Source organism: Pyxicephalus adspersus, chromosome 2 (genome assembly GCF_032062135.1).
Source record: "Pyxicephalus adspersus chromosome 2, UCB_Pads_2.0, whole genome shotgun sequence".
NCBI classification, from domain to species: domain Eukaryota; kingdom Metazoa; phylum Chordata; class Amphibia; order Anura; family Pyxicephalidae; genus Pyxicephalus; species Pyxicephalus adspersus.
Genome location: NC_092859.1, coordinates 144,653,171 through 144,677,885, shown reverse-complemented (window position 1 = coordinate 144,677,885; position 24,715 = coordinate 144,653,171). Strand labels below are relative to the sequence as shown.

General features: G+C 37.4%; 1 protein-coding gene across 3 annotated transcripts in view; it reads right to left on the bottom strand.

The window, feature by feature from the left end:
* The window catches only part of AGBL1 (AGBL carboxypeptidase 1), a 359,716-nt gene that overhangs the window by 293,827 nt on the left and 41,174 nt on the right, over nucleotides 1-24,715 (bottom strand). For all 3 annotated transcript variants that reach the window (XM_072402703.1, XM_072402702.1, XM_072402704.1), the window contains one exon: nucleotides 11,790-11,827. In XM_072402703.1, the coding sequence (XP_072258804.1) occupies nucleotides 11,790-11,827 (38 nt within the window). The remainder of the gene's footprint in view (nucleotides 1-11,789; nucleotides 11,828-24,715) is intronic.

Here is a 24,715-nt window from a genome sequence, read left to right as displayed (position 1 = left end):
TTTTGTCTCCTAAAACCCTCACTATTCCATATCCCCAACATTCCGTATCTCTCCCCTCCTACTGTGTGTTACTTCCTCCACCTCTTAGATTGTAAGCTCTTCAGGGCAGGGTCTCTCCTCCTCCTGTGTCACTGTCTGTATTCATCTGTCATTTGCAACCCCTATTTAGTGTACAGCTCTGCATATTATGTTGGTGTTATATGAATACAGTTTAATATAATAATAACACTAACTTCGGGCAATTACAGGGTCACAGACTGATGTTAAAGGGTTTACTATTTTTTGTGCATTAAATTATTCCTATGAAATTCAACACAATGAAAAACGTCAACCTTTATTCTGCTGGTTAAATTGTGTTAGACAACAAAACAGAAAAAAACAAGTGTGGAGCCATCCCACCTACAACCTCTGTCTGGTATGCTGATCATATAAATAATTAACCCACCATGTACTGTAAAATAACCTTTTCCTGTAGTAACACACAGATGTTATATACAGTGTGTAACCTGTTAATTGTGGAGCAGACAGCAGAAAAACAAAGTATAAATATAGTAAGCACAGCTAGTCATAATGCGTTTTACTGACACGCAATTATTCTTCATAATCCGCCATTACAATTATTTACACGCTAAATGTGAAGAGCTTTGTTAACTGTTTATGGGAGGGATAACATGACGTGAAGTGTGATTCTTCCTTTCAAAGGAGTGACACACCACAAATGTTCTTGTACTATACCCATTCTTCTTTTAAAAATAAACTAAACTGACTGTGATGAAAAGCCTTAGAGAAAGATTTAAGCTAATTTTTTTTAAGCCATGCAAGCTGTTAGTGCTGAAAAGCACAGAAAATATGGGGTAACAAAATGGAATGAAATTAGATTAAAATAACACACCAATAAACAAATTATACCGCACTGGAGAAAAATCGCTTTATATCTAAAATAATAGCATCACCATGTGGCCAAATGAAGAATGAACCCGTGTTATATTTTACAAGTGGGAAACTATTTTCAGGTTAATAGATTGACAGATGTTGGCAGGTTCCATTAGTCCATCAGAGGCTATAATAATCTATTTTAACTGACAGTTGTACTACAGAAGCCCCTGTCCCAGCATTGCACAACATTTGTATATAGGACCATTTTGTATGCATGAACGATGTTATTCTTTATTGCATGAACCCATTTTAGCATGTATCAATTTACTTGATTTTTATCAGAAATGCAGAATAAAAGCCAACATGCCATATTGTGGGTAACGTGCTATTTAGGATAAATACAGGCTCCCCTTAGATTTTATAGTCCACTGTTCTCTATTTCTGATCTCAAAAAGTTGGCAAGTACGCTTTCTAAACAATGTTCATGATTGCAACGGGCAATGGTACAATGTTAATGAGCAATGTTGAATAAGAGAAAATATTTATCAGACATTGGTTCCAGTCTGTTTTAGAAAAATGAATAATGAGAAAACAAATTGCAAAGGCCAATCCACTTTTCCACGGGTGGGCACCACCAGGCAATGTTGGCCATTCTCTGTTATCTATAGATGTTTTTTCCTATTTAGTTAACCCGGTGGTGGGCAAACGTTTTCAGTCAGGGTCCACAATCTGATATAAAGTTTGACAGAGGGGCTGGGCCGAAGGGAGTGTGGGCAGGTTTGTGCCATCTTGACGCCACTGAACATGACATCATGATGGCATAACCCCACCCACTCTCCCATCGCGGATCTGAGTGGGGGGGTTGTGTGTAGGGACACAGCCTGTCCATCTCCATGATCCAGGTATACAAACGGGGGACGTGCTCTACCCAAAGGGCCGGAGAAACAACCTTATTGGCCCGTATGCCACCCGCGGGCCATAGTTTGCCCATGCCTAAGTTAACCACTCAGAAAAAAACATTAGAATCCAACCTCACCAAAAATATTACTGTATATATTAATCCTAATAGAGTAGGGAAGGGTTAGAGCTTATGAAGAGGTTTTATTGCTGACTGTAACCCTTACTGGATTTCTCCAACTTTCTTTTAGAAAAAGAAAAGATGGGTAAGCTCTCGGAACCACTGTCAAAAAAATAGATTTTTAGTAGAGTGAGAAATGGCTGGAACTTCTGGAAATATTACATTGCTGTCATGCCTTCCTGTCCTAGTGATAACTGCACCTAATATTTCTTGTACAGTTGTTAATGGGGCATGTAATATGTTTGAAGTGCATCTTTGTCTATACTATGGTTATTGCATAGTGAGTATGGACACCAAACTCACTTCTGGTGGAATTGTTCGACCAGCAGTCTATTGTAGTCTTTTACTATTACAATCTATCATGCTGCTTCTAAGTATTATTAATATTAAAAAGTATTAATATAACACCAACATATTATGCAGTGCTGTATATTAAATAGGGGTTACAAATGCCAGACAGATACATGTCATAGAAGTAGGAGAGGACCCTGCTCAGAAGAGCTTACAATCTAAGAGGTGGGAGAAGAAGCACACAATGGTGGGAAAGTATTGAGGAGTGACAGAAGAAGATGGGTAGGAAAGTTTGAAAGTATGGATTTTAAGGGCTCTTTTTTAATGTGCAGAAAATAGAAGCAAGCTGAATAGGATGAGTACCAGAAAAGAGTAGAAAAGAGTACCAGAGAGTCAGGGCAGCTCTAGAAAAGTCTTGGAGCCATACATGTGACGAGGTTATAAGTGAGGAAGTCATTAGTAGGACATTGGAACAGAGAGGAGGTGAATAGGGGTGAATTTATTTGTATTTATTTTGAGATGTATTTTGTTCTCCAAGGATACTTTACGTGCTTATCAAACACACTTGATTTTTATTTTTTTGTGTAGTGAAAGGGAATTCTTCTTTTATTATATGTATATATATATTTTGAAAAAAACACTTAAAGCAAACATATTGCATTCAGCATTATTTCTCTGAAGCCTTACAAGTATCCATGGTAAAGTGGTGCTAAAGCTTGATGATGTCAACACTACCATGGAAACCTTTAAACAATGAACAAGGAAAACTCATATGGGTTTTGAGTATCAGAAGACATTTTATTAAAAAATAATTATCATTGGGCTGGTGATCAGGGCTGCAAAAAGAAGTGGATTGAACCTGGTGGGTCTAACTAACGTGTGAGGGCATAACAAAGCACTGCAGAAAAAGCAAACAGTAACTTCAACATATATTTGTACACATATAATAACCTTTATTTACCTTTCATTATAGTAGTAAAAGCAGGACCTAATAGGTAGGTCTTTTTTAATGTGCTGCTTGAACTGGACTTATTGGAGAAGTCTTTTATAACCAAAAGAAGACTTGTGTAAAACAACAAAAGTTATTCAAAAAAATGAGAAACTAACCTATTTAACCATTTGAGATTATGTCTACTTTCCCCTTCATGATACAATTTCCACTAGCAAAGAACACTATAAATTCCTGTTACCCATTGTATCAACTACATTATATTACTCTACTGCATTGATCATGTATGAGATTAACTGGCAAAGGCATTTCCCTGTACTTGTTCATAGATACAGTGAAGTACCCATTCCAATTGACCATGCATAATAGGTCCACATCAGGAACACACATATGTTTCAATATCTAGAACAATGTTTCTCAGCAGGGTTCCGTGGAACCTTAGGGTTCCTCTAGAGGTTGCTAGGGGTTCCTTTAGAAATAAGCAGTTTGTGCCTTTTAGGTCAGTTTAACTGATACCAATGATCTTTTTGGCTATCTGTAAGGGTAGCATTCTTCCAGTTGGCCATCAGGCTAACGTACTGTGAGCTGTGGTTATAGTAATTATATTAGGGGTTCCCGCAAGACCTGAACATTATTTCAAGGGTTCCCCCATGTTAAAGCAGTTGAGAGACACCGGTCTAGACATTGCCCTAACAGTTGGTTGCATGGCATAAGTGTAAAGCTGAAGTTTATTCTGTTTATATTTGGCCTTCCTTGGTTCCTCTACCCCCCAACATAATATTAATAAATGTATTCCCTAAAATCTTTCTGCTTTTATCCTATAAATTATATAAGATTCGTGGGGCATTACCACTGGGGCTTCATGTTTATCTTTGCAATGCAAATGAATCATGAAGTGTCCAGCAGGACGCGGTGCATAGTTCCATGAATACAAGAAGATGAGATAGCACCCACATGATGTCTGAGCCTCCATGATTGAAAGAACTAAAATTCAAATATTGAAGGAAGTGGGGCTTGGGCACTATGGCTGTGGAGGAATGGGTTGGTTGATGCTGGATGTCTATCAGCCAAGGAATTATTATTATTATTATTAATATTATGATTAAAGTGAATTCTATATGACTTGCTGCAGCACCAAAGCACATTGTAAGAATTTCACAGTGTCCATTGAAATCAGAGTAAGCAATTTCAGTTTAGGAGAGTCTGTACATCTGTGCAAGGCTGAAAAGAAGATTTAAGGTCAGTTTTAAAATGTTGGGTCGGATTTATTAAAGTTCTTCAAGACTGGAGGGGATACACTTTCATCGGTGAAGGGTGATCCAGCAAACCTGCAATAAGTGGAGGTTCTCCCCTTCAAATTTAAAAAAAATAGTAAAAAATAAATGTCATCATTATATAAAAGGGTTATCCCCCTTGTAATGTTTAAAATGTCATGATAACACCACTTTAATTTCTACATTCACTACATTGATGCCTGGATGGCATTTCTGAGGATAGGTTCTGCTGATAACAATATTGGACTGATCACATGCTAAAACAATGGAAACAATGCGTGACAAATTGGAGATAGAGGTGAGGTAATTCAATAGCTAATATGAAATTTTAGTGATTGGGTTTACTACTTGAACATTAATTGCAAATGGAGTTACATGGCAACTTTCATATTCATGTTTAGCAAAGTTTTTACCTTTCAGACATATATTTTATTTAATGTACTTCCTTCCACTACAGTTTTTAAGGATGACTGGAATAAAATTTGTAATGCTTTTAGTCAAAAACTGTCCAAGCTTCAGTCATCTGTATGGCGATTCACCATATAACACGCTGTCATTCAGCATATTACCATAGCAGAGAGTGGGGCTGAAACTCCAATCTGCCACATGAGGGAGCAATAATCAGTTCACCTGCATACCGCTCCATCGGGGCAATGAATGAACATTTGCTGTAATATTTCAGAACACGTTTTTGACTGCCAATACGTTGGTATTTATGCTATGTAAATTTATGTTCTTTCAAAGTGTCAGCATTTACAAAAAAAAACCTTTGTATGTCATCTCTCCTGAACTCACTTCACTTGACTCTTCTCTATTGTAGCTTTGGTTTTGCTAAGACAATTTAATTAGTAGCTTGTTTACACAGAAAGTCTTGTTGTGGACTTTTTAATTAAATTATATGAATTTATTTTATGTAAAATCCCATCTTGCTCAAAATAGTAACAACTTCTAAAAAAGCTTTAATAAAATATTGTACTGTGTGTAAGTTGGGAACAATGTTAAGCAATAATTGTGTTACATGTCACATGACAATAATTAACAGTCACGAAAATGTTGATCGCACAGCACAATTCTATTAGAAAAAAAACAGTGCCAGCAGGATTATTGGAACTGGGTGTGTGCTTCTACCTTTCTTATTACATATCGTCAGAAAGTTTGGCATTAAAGTAGTAAAAACTAAATATTACATTGTGAGGGGGCACCGATTTAAACATTTATATAGGTAGTCCCTGGGTTATATACGAGATAGGGACTGTAGGGTTGTTCTTAAATTGAATTTGTATGTGAGTCGGATGAGGTACATTACATTATAACAGGTACATTTTAATAAATGCAATTAGGACAGATGTTTGTCTCAACATATTATTAGGCAGCAGGGTGTCAGTTACTGTATAAAATTTTCACTGTTAATCACAAACAAAGCAAAAAAAAAACTTTATGGAGCCTAAACATTCAGAGAGTTACAAGATGTAGCAGAAGAGCTCAGTCCTTGAGATCACCCACAACCTCAGCTGTGTTTAGCAAAAGATTTCTTCTGCAAGTCATGCAAACTGCCCCCGCCCCCCCCCCCATGAAGCCTCCGTCCTGCACAGGAACGAACAGGGAAACCCTATTCGTATATAGGAGTCATTCGTATGTTGGATGTCCTTAACTTAGGGACTACCTAAAACCCGCCCCTACGTGTCCCCAGAGACCACCAAACTCCTTGTACATGCTCTTATCATCTCTCGTCTGGACTACTGTACCCTCCTCCTCTCTGGTATTCCACTAACCCGACTCTCTCCTCTACAATCTAATATGAATGCTGCAGCCAGACTCATCTATCCTTCCCACCGCTCCTTTTATGCTTCATCTCTTTGCAGTTTTCTTCACTGGCTTCCATTTCACCTTAGAATCAAATTCAAGCTCCTGTGCTTTGTCTTCAAATCCCTCCACAGTTCTTGTCTCACCTACCTTTCTGACCTGGTAAAAAAATACCCCCCTAGCCGCTCTCTCCGCTCCTCCAATGACCTACAACTGACTTCCTTACTCATAACCTCATCTCATGCACTGCTCCAAGGCTTCTCTAGAGCTGCCCCAACTCTTTGGAATGGTCTTCCTTGTCCTATTCGGCTTGCTCCTACTTTCTCCTACTTTCTGCTCATTTAAAAGAGCACTCAAAACCCATTTTTTTAAACTTGCCTACCCATCTTCATGGCTTACATAGTTATACAGGTTGAAAAAAAGACATAAGTCCATCATGTTCAACCAGTAGGGAAACAAACATACTACAAACCAACATATCAGATAAAACCATATATTCATAGTTAATCAGAGGAAGGCAAAAAACCCTTATAAAGCATGGTTCAATTTGCTTGAACAGGAGGAAAAAAATCCCTGCTGATCCTGTAAAGCATTCAGATATTCCCCGGATTAAAAGTCTCTATTGTCTTTTCTTTAAAACTATAATACCCAGTTATATTCTGTGCTTCTAGAAAATTATCCAGCTTTTTTGTAAGACATTCAAATTCCCAATAATTATTAGGATAAACAGTAGACAATTGATGGTCAATGATTGGGGATTTGTAGAACTCCATAACAGCCTTTGCAAAATGCTGTAAATCCTTTCAGTTAACTCTGGTAAATGGGGTCCCATAAAGCAGAGTCAATGGCCTAGTATAGAGGAGTAGATGTTTTACCAATCAAAAACTGATAAGTAACTGATCAGTCAGAGGTCTCCTAAATAGTCCACACGTGTAAAATATTCCCTCCATCTGTTCCCAATCTAGAAAGTGACCACAATTCCCTTCCAATGTATTAGATTGTTCATGGTATAACTCATGTGCTTTCAACAGATATTTCCAAGAGATCAACCCACAACTAGTCAGAAACCAAACTTTTTATTTTGGATCAACTGCTCAACTAATTTTCTTCAGATTCACTTCAGTTCTGATAATGTCATTCCATTGAAAATTAGACCTGATGTGAAAATCTGCCAATACGTCAGGAAAACCGAGCCAAGAAGTCTTGGTTTTTGTTGCATGACATTTCCAACCACTGTCCATTATGTTTGCCTTACTGGTAACAAATAATGAGGCTTTGGGTTGTCTATGGAGGTGAGGAGAGGGTTGAAGATGCTGGGCCTTCACAAATTGTATTTAAACATTGCCAAAAAGAGCAGAGCAACATTCCCAGGGTTAAATATTTCAGAATACCACTGGACACACACAAAGGACTCCAATCTGCCCTATAGAAGTATTGGTCCCTTCCTCTCTGATAATATACATTGTCAACATACTCGGGTATACTTTATATTTTTACATTTTAAAGGATGACCCGATCCTGTGCCTGCATAGTACAAGTTCGGATGAGGTGAAGAACCCAGCAAAAAGAAGATGGCGGTGCTGGATAAAACAGAGAACAGAAGAGGAAAGCCAAGACAGAGCAAGACTCGCTAGGCTTGGTTTGTAGATAAATTAAGGGTTTTTCATCAGGTGTGTGATAATTTTTTTTGTTAAAGTTCAATTTTAAAAGATTTATTCTTCTGCTAAATCACGATAAAAAAGTTAATACCAAATAAATTAGGAATTCTTTCAAGGCTGACTAAAAGAATTAATACCACTAAATGACTGTAATTTGTAATTCACTTTTTGTTCTTACTCTTTACAAGTTCAAAAAATAGATAGGTGCAAATTATGAAAAAGATTTTTTTAACACATTTATGTTCTGTTAGAAATTCAGACCATTTGTGAAGTTTGACTGTAAGAATTTCATCCTGAGCATTTCTGTTCTATAAAAGGTGTTTCAATGTAAAGAATGGAAGTATATTGAGCTTCTGACATAATAGAAGTCATTAGGTAAAGGTAACATGAATGAGTGATGATTATATATTGTTTTAATAAGTGGACCCAGGTAATAATGAAATCCATCGACTAACAGGACGTATGCATTGTAGTAATATAAGATTAATGCATTATGTATAGTTACATTACAAAGTAATTTGCAAGTTCATACATTTGCTGCATATAGTGTAGATGTTTGTAACAACCTTTCTGCTCATGTTTTCAGTAATGTTACATGAACTGTTTACTACTGACACCATGATTTATATTATACAAGAAAAGAAAAAATTGAGCTTTTTCATTTTACGTTTGAAAGAAAAGATGAACAAAAGAGAAAATCTGATTCATCCTATTGCTGAAGACCTCCATCTCACCCTAACCATTTTATCTTGAGAAAGAAGTGGGAAGAAATTCCTTTGCATACAGTTATATATCTCTTTGCAACCCAGTTGTGAAGATCCAGCGCTGCAAGCTATAGCTTGATACAATCTCCAGCTACAGCTACCTTGCTGAAAAGCAACATTTGCAACATTTGGAGATCACTGGAGGACATTCGCAGTGTAGTGGCTTTACATTGAGGTAGCAAAGAATAATGGTAGGCATACATTATGTACAATTATACATTATTCAAATAAATGTGTGTGCAAAGTGAAGGAAGGCTTGTCCAAGGTCTTTTAGAAGCAGGTCAATGCTAGCAATATATGTATGGTATGGTCATTCAGAGAAACAATTCTTTATTTATTCTGATTGAATATAGAAGCTATGAATTATTTTCCCACATCCCCTGGTTGTTCCCCAAGCCCCAAAGTTATACCCTAGCTTCTTTTGGCACATTCCAAAAGCCACATTCTATGCTGGTAAAGTCTACAGAAATAGTTCTGAAAATTTGAAAATAAAAACTTGCATTTTAAGCCTCTCATCTTCTGAACAAACCAGGCACCTATTTGCCCTAACCATACATCCTCCTGTTATTATTTGCCCCTTTGATGAGTAGCACTAACCAGCAGAATTGTGGAATGGGATATAATTGATACCATTATTTTCATGTACTCTTCTTTAATTTTACCATATAAAGAAAGAACCTAGAGCGCACAAGAAATTGAACTTTTCACTACTTACTCATCAATAAGTAGGAAAATATGTTTGCACTCATCCATCATATACAGGCATGAAAGTAGGAAATCAATAAGCTTTAGATGAAAAGGGAGACTAAATAGAGACATTAAAGGGATGATTGCACTTCTGGGAAAAGCTACATTTACAGGCTGAAAAAAATACATTCATTGTAATGGTCACTATAGGACAATGCAGCCTATTAGTAATGAAACCAATAACCTTTTAAAGGTACAGATGTAGCTTGACTTTTAAAGTCAAACTATATCACTTAAGTTTTGATATTTTGCATCTGGTGGAAAATTATATAGTTATACTGGCTATATTTTCAAAACAACATAGAATACTGATTGGTTCATTTATATATATATATATATATATATATATATATATATATGTTGCCACTTACACCCACGTTCTTCTACAATGATTGCAATTTATATTTCCTACAATATTGGCTTGTACAATTGAGTGAAAATGGGCAGCAGCCAAACTAATCAATGTCCTGATCCAAACTGAATTGAATGTTTAGGTTAGTCTTCATATATTTTGTTTTGTTAAAGCTTAAAGGGACTTCACAAAGATTGTACAATCCGATTGTACAGTGGGCAGAACAGGGGGCAGTTCACTGCTGGCCAACAAAACTGCCCACTGATGTAAGAAGACACTGCATACCTCTTCCAATGTAAGGGAGTCTTCACATTTAAACAGCACTTTTAGGGGCTCATTGCTAAGTTGTGCCTCTCGTTGTTTCCTGTGTCTCCTGTGTTCCCCTGTGTCTTCAGTGTCCCCCGTGTCAATAAAGTCTATTCTCTGGATTCCTGTTACTTGACTCCTGGCTTTGCTCCTGACTTTGCTTCATCCTGGCCTTCCTTGATTATCCTCTGCTTGCTGATTTTGTATCGTGCTTTGTCCGGCCCACCCTGGTGTGCCCAAGGATAAAAAATTCTCAACAGTCTGCTGTGCAACTTCCTAACCTCTTGAGCAGGGGCATCAAACTCTGGCCCGCAACGTCCTTTTTTTCATCACACGCGTCTATAGACAAGTGGTCTCTCTGCCTATACGTGGCCCCGCTTTGGACTGTTTTTTAGATGCAGGGAATTGTAGTAGCAGTGCTATTTCAGTGAAGAGGGAGTTCCAGCCACTCAAAACATTAGGAACCGTATTGGACTGTTATCTTGACGCAGGGAATTGTAGTAGTTGTGCTATTTCAGTTTGAAGTTTGGCCCGCGACTTTGCCTAAGTTTTTCATTTTGGCCCACTGTTTATTTGAGTTTGGCACCCCTACTCTAGAGGCTCTGGAAAACCCAAGCTGTTGCTTAGACTCAGCCTCTTGGCCCTTCTTGGGGCTCGCACCAATCTAAGCTATCTACAGTGCCCCCTACTGGTTCCTTCTCCTATTTAAGCCCTCCAGTTCTAGGCTATGGTGGCTGGATAGTCAGCATGTTACCAAGGACTTTACCCAACTGTACACTGCTTGATTGCCTGTCTTCTGCCTGCCCTTTCCTCGGTCTATCCTGACCTTGATTCTCTCCAGTTGCCTGCCCCGACTCTGATCTGCCATTTACACTTTTACAGATATCCCAGCCTACTTGGTACCTGATCTCTACCTTTCCCTACACCAAAACCATCTTTTCTGCTTTCCCCTTGTGGGGAGAGCCTGGGGACCACAACCTGGTTTTCTCCCTACAGCAAAAATTGCTCTGGTGAAGACCAAGAGACACTTAGATGCTGTAGGAAATCCTATGTCACCTCCCAGGTGACTTCAGGTAATTGTGGACATTTGTTTTTAGTACTACATCTAGAAACGTTACTCAGGAATAAACACTGTAAAGATCTGACAAGGAGCCAATGTCTACCTGTGTACAGAATCCAAATTCAAAAATATTATTATTATTATTATTATTATTATTATTAATAATGATAATATTAATAAACAGGTTTTTTATAGCGCCAACATATTTTGCAGCGCTGTTCATTAAATAGGGGTTTCAAATGACAGACCAATACAGACAGTGACATGGGAGGTGGAGAGGACCCTGCCCCGAAGAGCTTACAGTCTAGGAGGTGGGGGAAGTACCACACAATAGGAGGGGGAAATTGAATGGTAGGAAGTAGTGAGGGTTTTAAAAGATAGAAGAAGATGAGTAGACAAGTTTGAAAAGGTGAAAATATATATGTTTATGCTGAGAATTTCTCATTGTTAGGCGTTGATAAGAACAACATATTTTAAAAAGCATAATCAGAATTTACTGTACCCTGATCAAAGTTACATGAAGAATAAAACTCGACACATACTTTTTAGTATCTCACCACTTATAGATTTGGATTAGTTTTGGACTTGGAGAGGAAAGAAGACATTCAAAGGCACACAAGAATAGACTTACTTGATTTCAGTAGAGCTGCTAGTGCTCCGATGGCTGCCCTAAAGACAGTAAAAAGAGAATGAAATTCAGACTTGTCAATATTTCTCATTAGCGTCTGAAGCCTCTTCACCTGTTACTACTCTTTTAAATTGACAGCATCTGAATCCTGTCTGTGACCTCAATGGACATGGTGAGATCATTGCATTTAGCACATCCTTTATCAAAACAAGCATGTGGAAGAATAAAGAGAACACTATATATTGAGTGGACCCTTTGAAGACATGACAACAAAGTTCCAGGAATCATATATCAGTTTGACCTCAAGTCAATGATAACAATGCACTGAACATTACATATCTTATAGGATGCTACCTCTCAGAACTGATAATTCACTTTTGGAAGAATGCTGTCAGTTTAATTCAAATGGGGAAACCAAAGCCATACAAGACCAGATTTGACCCCTACCTTGACAGAAACTATGCTTGCTAAACACAAGAAATGACAGCAAAAAGTAGGAAAATTCAGGCTGAACTTATACTTTATTATTTGTAGAATCTTGAATCATTTATATTTTAAAGCAATGAATGCTGGTATTTGGACCAATCTTAATAAATTGCATAAAGTTGACATTTTGAGCATAACTACATTCCACAAGTCACAGAACTGTGTGTCATACATCCAACTACTAACCATTTTGACTACGCATCCCAGTTTACTCAAGTGAGAGTCATACCATGAAGTCATGAGTCATGGAATGCATAAACAACTATGGATGTGATCATTTTTTGGTACTTTATGCATTAAGTCCAATTTTTTGTCTGTTTTGGTGTTTTATATTTCTGTTCAAATGAATAGGCTAAACGATACATGTCATAAAATATAGCAGCATAGTGGCTCCGAGGTTAACACTCTGCCCTTTGCAGCGCTGGGTCTCAGGTTGGAATCTCGGCCGGGACACTATCTGTATAGAGTTTTGCATGTGCTCTCGTGTTTGCATGGGTTTCCTCCGGATACTCCGTTTTTCTTCCTACATCCCAAAAACATGCAGTTGGGTTAACTGGCTTCTCCCCAAAATTGACCTTAGACATTATAAAGATATATGACTATGGTAGGGGCATTAGATAGTGAGCCCCATTGAGGGACAGCTAGTTATATGACTATGGACGTATATATGAGGTGTAATATGTCGGCGCTATAAAAAAACTGGCTAATAATAATAACATTTTCTAAAGGGTGTGTATTAATGCTATGTACCAAGTTGAATCTGTAAGAATCTGCCTTCAATGCCATGTGTTTTGTAACTTTATGCTGCAACAGCTGTAAAATATTTTTTTTTTATAAGATTTGTTTTCTATCTACCCCTGATTATTCCTTAGTTAACACTATACTATGTAGCAATTTTTTCTTTCCTATTCTATTTTCTTTCCCTTTTGATGTTTTTTAGTTTCTTTTTTATCTCTACATAGCAGAAATCACAGTGTAAAACGTTTTGCCTAAAACCTGTTATTGGTCAAACAACGTTTAATTTCATGTTTAGAACCTTTAACTATTCTTAGAAAACACCATCAACCAATGAAAGTTTAGTTTGTTACCAAAACTTGAAGGGATCAAGTTATAGATGATTTCACTCAAGACTTACTCAACATTAATCCAAATTGTATACATTTTACATTGGAATGAATTATGTTTAAAATTATATGTAAAAGTTGATTTATATATTTTTCTAATAATTATATTTCTTGTGTTCAATATTTTATAATATATGTACATTTTGAGTCAAAATTGTATGAATCTGGATTAAAAATATTTTTAAATAGACTCCAGTTTTTATCACTCTGTTGTTGCAAGTATTTCATAACCAACTAGTCCACATCTGAAATTTTCCAATGTACAAAAAAAACCCAAATGAAATACATAGCTGGCATTTCTTTAGGAGGGTTGGAATATCGGATCTCCTTGTCTCTAGTGTAAATTGGACATGGTCATCTGTTCCTGCAAATGTCTATAATCCTATGTACTGACATATGCAAGAATGGCATTTATATACTCGCAATTATACACTTAGTTGTTAAGGAGGGACAAATGCTGCTGAGATGTGTAATTTGATCAGAGTAGATCTAGCTTCTAACTAAAAAATAAAAGTTCAGGTTTGGAATGGCCTAGAGGGAGTGTGCTTTACACACAGTAAAGATAAAGAAAACTAGGTAAAGGACATTAATAAAAAAAAAAAAACAACTAATGGTGTTGTTTAATGTTATTATATAGTGCTGACATATTACGCAGCGTTGTACAAAGTCCATAGTCATATCACTAGCTGTCCCTCAAAGGGGCTTTCAATCTAATGTCACTACCTCAGTCATGTGTCATTATCACAGTCTAAGGTCAATTTGGGGGAAAGCTAAATAACCTAACTAAATGTTTTTGGAATGTGGGAGGAAACCGGAGTACCCAGAGGAAACCCACACAAACACAGGGAGAACCTGTAAACTCCATGCAGATAGTGTCCTGGCCGGAACTTTAACCCAGGGCTGCAAAGGCCAGAGTGCTAACCTCTGAGCCACCATCCAGCCCATAGTGCCCGAATATTACCTGGATTAACTAATTTAGGTTTTATTATGTAGAGTTTTGTGACACTTACCTTTCTATGCCACCTCCAATAGGGGCAAATATAGTTTTAGACCTAATGGGGCCATGGGAAAATATAAGGCATGACCCATATATGTGCCCATACAATGAGTAAACATATTTCAGTAGCAAATACAATTAACTATTGTAACACATACAATGAAATATTGTTTCACCAATTATAGTTTTTAAGCAACAAGTTTTACACTGATTTTTGCTGTGTACAAATGAAAAACATATAAAAACCATCAAAATGGTCAGAATAGGAAGGAAGAAATTGCACTGTGCTATATAGGGATTAAACAAGGGATAATCAAGGGTAGATAGGAAAACAACTGCACCTCCGCCAATTTGTCACCTTGGGCATTTGCCCAGTTTTCCATACCCTGACCAGGCCATGGGTTACAGTGGACCTTTCCTAAAAATAGTAACAAAAATAAATGTTCATTTTAATGTCATGATATTGTGTCTTTAGTGAACTGTATAATCATTAGGAATAACAACAGAATTATAATACAACACCATATGGGCAGCTTGGTGGCTCAGAGGTTAGGCACTTTGGCCTTTGCAGTGATAGGTCCCGGGTTCAGATCTCGGCTAGGACATTATCTGCATGGAGTTTGCGTGGGTTTTTCTGGGTACTCTGGTTTCTTCCCACCTTCCAAAAAAAAGGTGAATTGGCTTCTCCCTAAAATTGACCTTGCACTGTAATAAAAACATATGACTATGGTGGAGACATGTGAGTCCCTTTGAGGGACAGCTAGCAGCGTATGTAACTTTGTAAAGTGCTGCATATTATGTCACATTTTATAAATACTGTGTAATAATAATAAGATCCAGATGAGCAAAATAACTGCCATATGGTGTTTAGTACATTTTAAGGAACTGTATCCCAGTTATAATACTTTATAAGAGTGTGACAGTTATCCAGTCACTATCGCTTTTATCCATTTCACAGATCTGAAACACTGTAAATTTTGCACAATAAACCTGTGGCAATACACAATCTGCATGAAGTCACAATGAAAATATTCTATAACATGGAACTCCTAATGACAGTACATCTTGCTAAGCTTCTCAGATGTTTTGTACATCCAGGACATATGTGCAAACATATCAGCTTTTACAGCTAATCCAATAAACATTGAGCTAGATAAAATAAAATGTCTGAGAAAAGTGAATTACAGCAGATGAGTGATAAGCACAGTTATATAAGGATGATATAATAAAAAGAGCCGGGCTAAATCTCATTTATTTGCACAATTCTGCATCCTGGTACTTGAGGTCATGTTTCTATGGTTTCTGCATAAACAGACTCACGGACCTACAGAGGCAGAGCTACAATTAACCATTTGCTTTGTACAGACAGCAGCATGGTATCGATAATACGGGAGCGATGGCTGGCGCCAGCCGTAATGAAGGCATAAAGGCATTCACTGAAATTGAGCTTCTCAGGCCTGGAGCCAGAGTGGTCAGAACTCCATGTCATTTTGTGCCTTATTCATGGAGTTAGGAGGGTTCTGCTTTTCCACACTGTGCACTTAATTTAATTAAAATATAATCTCTCCAAAAGCAGGGCTACATGTGTGACTTTGACATACTGCCAGCTGCTGTCTGGCAACTTAGTGTCTGCTGCTATAGAAAAGAAGACAAATGGAGGAGATTGTTGGATGCATCCATACATACATATGTGCAAATAATTTAAAGGACACCTGTTTATGTAGTTTATTTCCCTTTTCAACGCGCCTGCGAAAAGAAGACTTTGTATACTTACCTGTGGCCAATTTCTGGAAAACCACTGCTGTACTGCTCTTTGTCCTATGTAAATGCATTAACACTTCTTATTGTGTCCCCACCCCACCGAATACTATAGCCCATCCTCATCATACTAGCCAAAGGGCAAAGCCAAAGCCAGCAAAAATGTCAGCACAAGGGCACCACTCAACCAGCCGGGCACTTGTACGAGACAGCAAGCAGTGGGACTATGGTTTTCCAGAAATGGGCCACCTGATAGGGAAGAATAAAAAGTCTTCTTTTAGTATTAATATTATTATTATTATTATTATTATTATTATTATTAATAAACAGGATTTATATAGCACCAACCTATAACGCAGCGCTGTACATTAAATAGGGGTTGCAAATGACAGACAGAGACAGACAGGGACACAGAAGGAGGAGAGGACCCTGCCCCAAAGAGCTTACAATCTAGGAGGTGGGGGAAGTATCACACAATAGGGGGGAGATATGTAGTAGGTGTCTTAAAAGGCAAGTAAAAAGTCCTGACAGGTGTCACCAGCATATTTCACAACTACAGTTACAACCTATTTCACTTTCTGCACCATGCTTCTGCTGATGTACCAGCAACTTGACCCATTTAATCGAAGCACAGAACATAACTTGGTAAGTTTAAAGTAAAGAAAAAGACTATTGATCCAGGGAACATCTGATTGCCTCACCCGATCAGGAAGGAATTTTTTTCCCACTTGGAATAAGTTGAACCAGGGTTTTTTACCTTCCTCTGGATCAACTATGTCCATAGAGTTTTTATCTGGGATATGTTTATTTTTTAATAAAATGGACCTAAAAAATTTTGACTTTATATAAAAGGGGTACAACCTTTTTATATAAGGAAAAAATATTCTTTTTTTCTTTTATTTTTAACTGCAACGCTGTTTTTTTTCTTTTTAAAAAAAAAGAGTGAAGCCACTTTCACTCGCTGCTGGTGATCAAGACTGAATGAGAGTGCAGGGCCTCCCGGGATACCTACGTCTTGCATGCCGGGAGGCTCCTGGCTTCTCTGCGCATGCACAGAAGGGGCATTTTCCTACCCTGAGGGGAAAGAGATGCTGATCTCACATATGCACAGTCACACTCTTTTTCCCCTTTGCAATAGGCTACATCACCCGATCTTGCGCAGTGCACTTAAGAAGAAGGCCAAAGATGGCGGTAGGACAAAGGATAATTCCAGGATGGCGTGGGACCCAATCTAGGGTGTGATCAGAACATCTGCAGAATTAAATGTAAGTGTGATTTTTTTTTAATTTTTAGTTTAGTTTAAAATTGATGGACTTATGACTTTTTTCGACCTAACTATGTAACTTTGTAACTATCATCAAATCCCCAGGCATGACCCCCTTGCAGACCCCTTTGACTGCAAATAATAAAGGGTTGTTTTCTGCTTTTTATTACAGCAAGTGTGCAGGGTAGTCGGTGTTTGTGTGTTTTCATATCAAGGTAGTGAGAACGGGCAGGCTAACTTGTCTACCGATTTATTTATTGTATCCATAATTATAATTTTTTATTTATTTACCCAATTATTTATTTTTAAGCAAGCACTGACCAAATGGATGGTCTCGAATGTCAGATGACCACTCACACATATCTATAGCCATTTTAATTTCTAGCTTCTGTCCAGTTAATGCATTGCACATAACACCGATAAGCCTTCGGTTGGCTCATAACGTAGAACAGGAGGCTGCAAAACCTATTGTATCCTGTGCAAGACCATAAATTACATGTTTCAGGATATTTTTGTACAGTACATACAACACTTCAGGATTTTAATAGGAGCCATAGCCTATAAACTACCTTGTGTTCAGGTTGAAAAGGGCAAAACACACAGCTGGATGCTCATTATACAATTGAACAAACAAGTTGAACCTGAACTGCTGACACTTAAGGCTTGCCGAATGCTGCACGTCTAGACCACTTAATCACAGTTATAAATGTGATGGTCAATTATCTTTTGTCATTGCTTTGCTTTGTACTTTGTATTTTTTTTATTTTTATATACATTTTTAATCTCTGCTCATCACTGGTGGATTGGGGACAAGTCTGTTTACTTCATTCTTCGTCGCATGTCTGCCATTCCTCACATAACAATGCCAAACTGTTACCGAGAAACATTGGAACACTTATCTAGCCCTGCACAATGTTTTATATTAATAGAAGTTTGTGCAGCCAACCAAAAATGTATTTATTTTTTTTACACTTTTCTCATATGACAAGGAGAATTGGCACAAGCTTTTCTAACTGTTAAATGCCAGCAGCAATATGGATTGTCTAAAAATAACTCATATGCAAATAGGAACAAAAGAAACTGTCATTCAGTTAAAAAAAAGCCTTTAAGTGAATGTGTTATATAAAACTACGCACTGACTTCAATGAAATGTATCTAAAGCCAAAGCATTTTTAGCTTTGGATAGAGTAGGGCATTGTTCAAACCACTGCCAGATGCATCAGTGCCCCGCTGGAGTAATCTATCTTTTCTTGTCTGTCTCATAGACACAACAGGAAGTAAACTTTAATATTTTAGATATAAGGTTCATTTTTTGTTTGGTACAAGATAGGAGTCACCATTGGAAATTTACCCTATATTTATGACTCACACATTCTTTATTTGCTATCAGTTTTAGGCACATTGCAAAGGGAGCATAGGCCACAACAAAAAAAACATGACAGTGATTCTATCCCTTCTCTAATCTTTCCAAAATTAGAGTAAACTTTAAATGCTAGCTTTTGGTTTCATGTTTACATGATATTTGATAATACCAGTGGGTGCCAGAATCTAATTTTATTATAATTAGTTATGCTTTAGATCATATATAATTCTTTGGCACATACCATACCTAACCCCAATATTTTTTTACCTGAATTGTCTTTAGGAAAAGAGTCTCAGTTTACTTTCCGATTGCACCACTAGGTGACACTGTGTCCTCATCAACTGTATCACAAAATCTTGCCATTTGAGAGATTGTTACATGCTTTACATGAAAAGACAGCACCATCTACTGGTAGTCAACAATAATAGACAAAGAGACTGCTTTATAAAAGTTCTCCAAGGCTGGAGAGGATACACTTTCCTTTCATCAGTGAAGCTGGGTGATCCAGAAAACCTGGAATGGATTAATTTGCTAGCAAATATTTTGAATCCTGGACCAGATCCTTTTATGTTTACTGGATCGCCTTAAAAGTGTATCCTCTTCAGCCTTGCAGAGCTTTAATAAATCCAGCTCAAAATATCATCTTAAAGCAGGTAATGCCATTTATGTTAATTAATGCTTTGAATGTAAGCAGTGACAGACGCATTTTGTATCTTAGGTTTATACCCGAATGAGTGTTGTTTTCCTTTTTTCAGGTAAAAGAAGGTACTTTGGTTTGTATTCAGATTTGTTTATATTTGAGTATATATGATACCTACTACAAAGCTGTATTACATTTTCAGGGTCTTACCCTCATCCTCCCCATTGCCCAAAGCTCCCATGCCCCCCACGAACACACATACAAGTCTTTTGCCAGCACAGTTCTATCCAGTCAAATGATATCATCACACATCTGAATCCAGTGTTGACAAGGGGTATTTTGGGTATTTTTTTCCAGGAGCTACTCTCACATATTGATATCATAAACACAGCTTGCATTATGATGTCACCCCCTGGACTGGGTTCATACGAATTAGACAGAACCACATGAGTGTTGTCTTGCCAGAACAGTATTAGTAATGCAGGAGTGAAGAATCCTGGGACAACACTGGACCATAAAGAACAAAAGGAGAACTTATTATTTTTTTTACATATACTAGAGGGGCTGTTGAGTTTAGAATTGTGTTGGATTACATCACTGGTTATAGGAAGTTAATGCCAAAAATTAATCCAAAATGGTGCCAGTTTCAGTGGGGAGCACAAACAAAACCAAGAACACTAGAAAAGAGAGTAGATATGACATATGTATATAAAATGAATATAAAGCACTTCTGGCCCTATGTTAGTAGTCTTCAGGTTTTATTTCTGCATTAAGCCTACACCACACATGCATCTATAGTACACAACTCTTTGACATTTGTTTCCTTTGGGAGTATTCTCTTTTGATTTGTTACACAAGTTTTGTTTGTTTTCATTTGAGTTAATTAAAAATATGAACATAATTTCAAAAGTTTTCCATTTGACTGATTTTTGTCTGCATGTCATAAAGATGGAGTAGATAGAAAAAAAATAGTTTGTTATTCCACACACAAACTAGAACTTCATTTTATAACAATCAAACATTTCAACCTGTTCAGTTGTTTTCCTTTCAAATATCACTGCAGTCAAATTGACTAAAAATAATCAAATTATGACCATCGGCACTTTCATTTATCCACAGATATGATCATACTGAAGTGTTTGTAAACACTTTATACATCTCAAAAGTATGGCCTCATTTCACAAAGAGTTCTTTTATCCTTAAGTATTATTTTCTCAGTAGAACACAGCAGCTGCTTAGAATATAGTAAAGTCCGACAGGGACAAGATGAATTCTGAATAGTTGGTAAGATTTAACGCATGTAAACCTTAAGTATAAGAACTCATTATTACAGTGGACTGATAATATTCTCTTATTCATTGACTATTCACACTAAAGTCTGACTTTGAACTTTAGTAATTCAGGCCAGTGGTTATTGCAAAAAGAGTCAGATGAGGTTCTTTCTGCAATTCCGTATCTTACCTGCCTGATCGCTCCAGGAACATGTGAAAAAAATGAGTTGTGAACACTTTGGTTGACAGAGATGCCCCTTATGGGTGATGGGTAAAGGGAGTTGCGTTATCTCAGCATGGCAATCAAAATGGCCATATGTCATTGCTGGGCAGGAGAAGAAAGAAAGATGGCGGCGCCAGCAAGAGAGCATGGATAGGTAAATGCCGCACAGATTAGCTCCGCTTTACCATTGTCTCACCTTGAGTCAATTTACTATTATAGTATTACATGATAATCTTAAACAGAAATAGATTAAGTCAAAATGGAGCCCTACGCAAGATAGAAAATCCTCCCTATATCTTTCCTATTGAGATTAACGAGGATTACAACAGGCATTCAAAAAGCCTACTGCTTTGTATTGTTTTTTTTAGGCATGGATCCTCCCCATCAGACACCAGGAGCCTGATTTATAGAAGCTCTCCAAGACTAGAGATGATAGATTACCACAAGAGAACCTGTGGAATCCATCAATCTTGGAATTAATCTGTTCAATGATTGAAAACATCTGCCAAATAATAGCAAATGGATTTTAAGAAAACCATTCCAGGTTTGCTGGATTGCCCAGCTTTTCCCCTGATGGTCTATCTTCTCCATTCTTGAAAAGGTTTAATAAATCAGGCCCATAGTCTATATGTCTAAAGGTGTTCTCATTTTTAAACTGACAGACAGGGGCCCAGTTCTAACCAACTGCACTATTTCCCTAGATTACTTACCTAGAAACATAACACACCCTTCATAGGGTTATAAGCTCCTTCCTAGGGTTGTCTTGTGGATGATTTAGGTTTGATGCTGACACCAACACACTCACACGCAGAATATGGTACTCTATCTAACTGGTGAACAGCTGTACAGGTAGTCTCCAGGTTACATACGGGATAGGGACTGTAGGTTTGTCATTAAATTGAATTTGTATGTAAGTGGGAACAGGTACAATATTTTAATAAATGGAATTAGGACAGATGTTTGTCTCAACATAATATTAGGCAGCATGGTGTCAGTTAGTGTATAAAATCCTCACTGTGTGTTCATCACAAACAAAGCAAAAAAATAAAGCAAAAAACAAAACTTTATGAAGCCCAGACATTCATTAACTTCTGAAACAAGCTGTGGAAAAACGACAAAAACACAAAACAACTGCAGAGTTTGTCTTGGTCATTAAAGAGTTACAAGATGTTGCAGAACAGCAAAAGTCAGCAAGTCATGCAAACCCCCCCATCAAGCCTCTGTACTGCACAAGAGCGAGCAGGGAAGCCCCATTCATATCTAGTAGTTGTCCGTATGTCAGATGTCTTTTTAACACGGGGACTACCTGTATATACAAAGGAATGTGATCTGAGATTCCATATATGTATTATCTACACCGGTAGCTATTTCCAATTTACTGTAGGAGTGCCAAGGTTGTACCTGGTAACCCCTTGGATGGCCACTGGACCCTAGCTCCTGTCTAGGGTTGCATTGTAGATAATCTGACTACAAATGAGATTGTTCAGGACCAAGGTCTTGCTGAACTCCATTAGATAGAAAACTGTAAAGAAACATTTATTTTGTGTAACTTGGCATGGTATATAAATCCAGTAGGAAAATACTTCCTATATGTCATTAGTGATCATCCAATCAGAAGAATCTGCTGTTTAATTCACCAAAATATATTCACACTAAACTGTCTGTTCTGCAAAGAATCATACAGCTGAAATTACAATTTAAGAATTGTAGGATTCTTCAGCTATCCTAAATGATTTAATGGCTCAGTTGCACAGAATTTGGAAACTGTAGGTAACCTACTACTATCTCTCTGATTTTGATTGGTTGGTATTGACAGTCGAGCTTGTTTTTAACCTTTTGGAGCTCACGGACCACTAAATGCACAGACTCCGGACCGTGCATGCGTAGGGAGCCGTGTGTCACTCAAAGGTGAAGAAACTTCCCCCAGAGTGATGTCATGATGCCAGAACCCACCCACTCTCCCATTGCAGATAGGAGCCTTGTGTCTCTAGGCCACCCCCCTAAACCTGCGCTACATACGAGAGACATGGTCCCCGGCTCTGGCCAGTGTGCCCCTCAGCAGGAACCCTCTCCTGACCCCCCTTGGGGATAAACCGGCCAGAGCTGTGGCCCACCTGTCAGAGGGCCGCGGACCGGGGATTGGGGACCCCTGATGTAGCCCAAAACGGTGTACAAGGTGTTATGTCATTAATTAGGGGCTGTAGTAGTGACTGCAGCCCCCTTTGTCACCTTTATTCCCTCTCCCCCCATGCCATATTCTGTATTTTTGACCCCTCTCCAACCTTAAAATTTGCCTAATTTCTTATCCTTTTTTTTTCTTATTTTCTTATTATTCCTTCATTTAGATTTGCTTTTTATGTTATAATGTGATTGTTGCATCACGTTTGTTTGTTTATCTTATTTTGAGACATTGTTTTTTATTTTAAACATTGTACTTATTTTGGAGAATGCAAAAAAAACAGTTTGTAAACTCAGGTGAATCAAATATTCTCTATTTACCAACGTACCTGGTTTTTAAATCAATCCTGCACCTGGTTAGCACTCACTTTTGGAAGTTTTGGATTTAAATCTCTCCTGGAACACATTTAGCATGCAGCTCCCTATATCTGTGTAGTTTTCTTCCAGTTGCTCTTACAATTCAAAAATGCTCAAAAAAATACCATAAATGGATATCTGACTGTGGTAAGGACATTTGAATTTGAGCTGCTTTGAAAGACCCATACTAGTGTGAATGCAGTCTGTAAAGCACTACATACTATGTCAGTCCTAACTAAATGGTGGATATTTAAAGGAAAATACATTTTTTAGTGAATAACTAAAAATAACATAGAAATGCTACAAAAAAGCATAGTAGTAGCATCATGCAAATACATGCATTGGTATTTGCATTATTCAATCCTTAGACTCATAATTGATCTGTTTTATTCAGGATTTACCAAGAAAAGATAGGCACTGGAATTCTTAGCATTGCTTTCTTGTAGAGGATATTCCTTTTTAGCACTTGTATAAGTGTGCTTCTTTTATCAGTTCACTTCCTGCTTATCTAGTCATTTGTCAGGATACAAGTCATCACTGTGCTCCTTTCTTAGTAAGGTCGCTGAGCAGAGAGAACGATAAAGGACCAGTGCTGATCATTGTAGAGACAAGGCTATCGTGTAAACATGGCATCAACGCAAAGGTGAAACATGTTGTCTCACTTACAGAATATATACGATTATGTTGTGCAAGGTTTTAAAATATTAGTCATGCTCAGAATGATAAGCGAAGCAACCAGTAGTCTTAGAAAAGATTGGTCTGATATTTTCTTATTTATATTTAGTGGAGCGTATCCAAGATTCATGCAATGTATAGCAAGGTTTTAATGAAGACCAATACAATAAACTGAAAATCTGGGAACCATATCAATATGTAGTAATTTTTAATATGTATTTATATAGCACCAACTATAACCCAGTGCTTTACAGAGTACATAGTCAAGTCACTAACAGAAGAGCTCATAATCTAATATGCCTATCATAACCATATTTCCCTGATAAAGTCTAACACCAATTTAAGGAGAAGCCAATAATATATATATAATATATTTTAGGGATGTGGAAGGAAGCCCACCATACAGAACATACAAACTCTATGTAGACGATGCACTTGCCAAGGATCGAACAACTGAGACCCTAGTGCTTTAACGACCATGTGTATAATATTATTACCTTGCATGAATATAGTTCCAACATATTACACAGCATTTTACAAAGTCCAAAGTCATATCTTTTACTATCCCTCACAGGCTCAGTCATATGTCATTA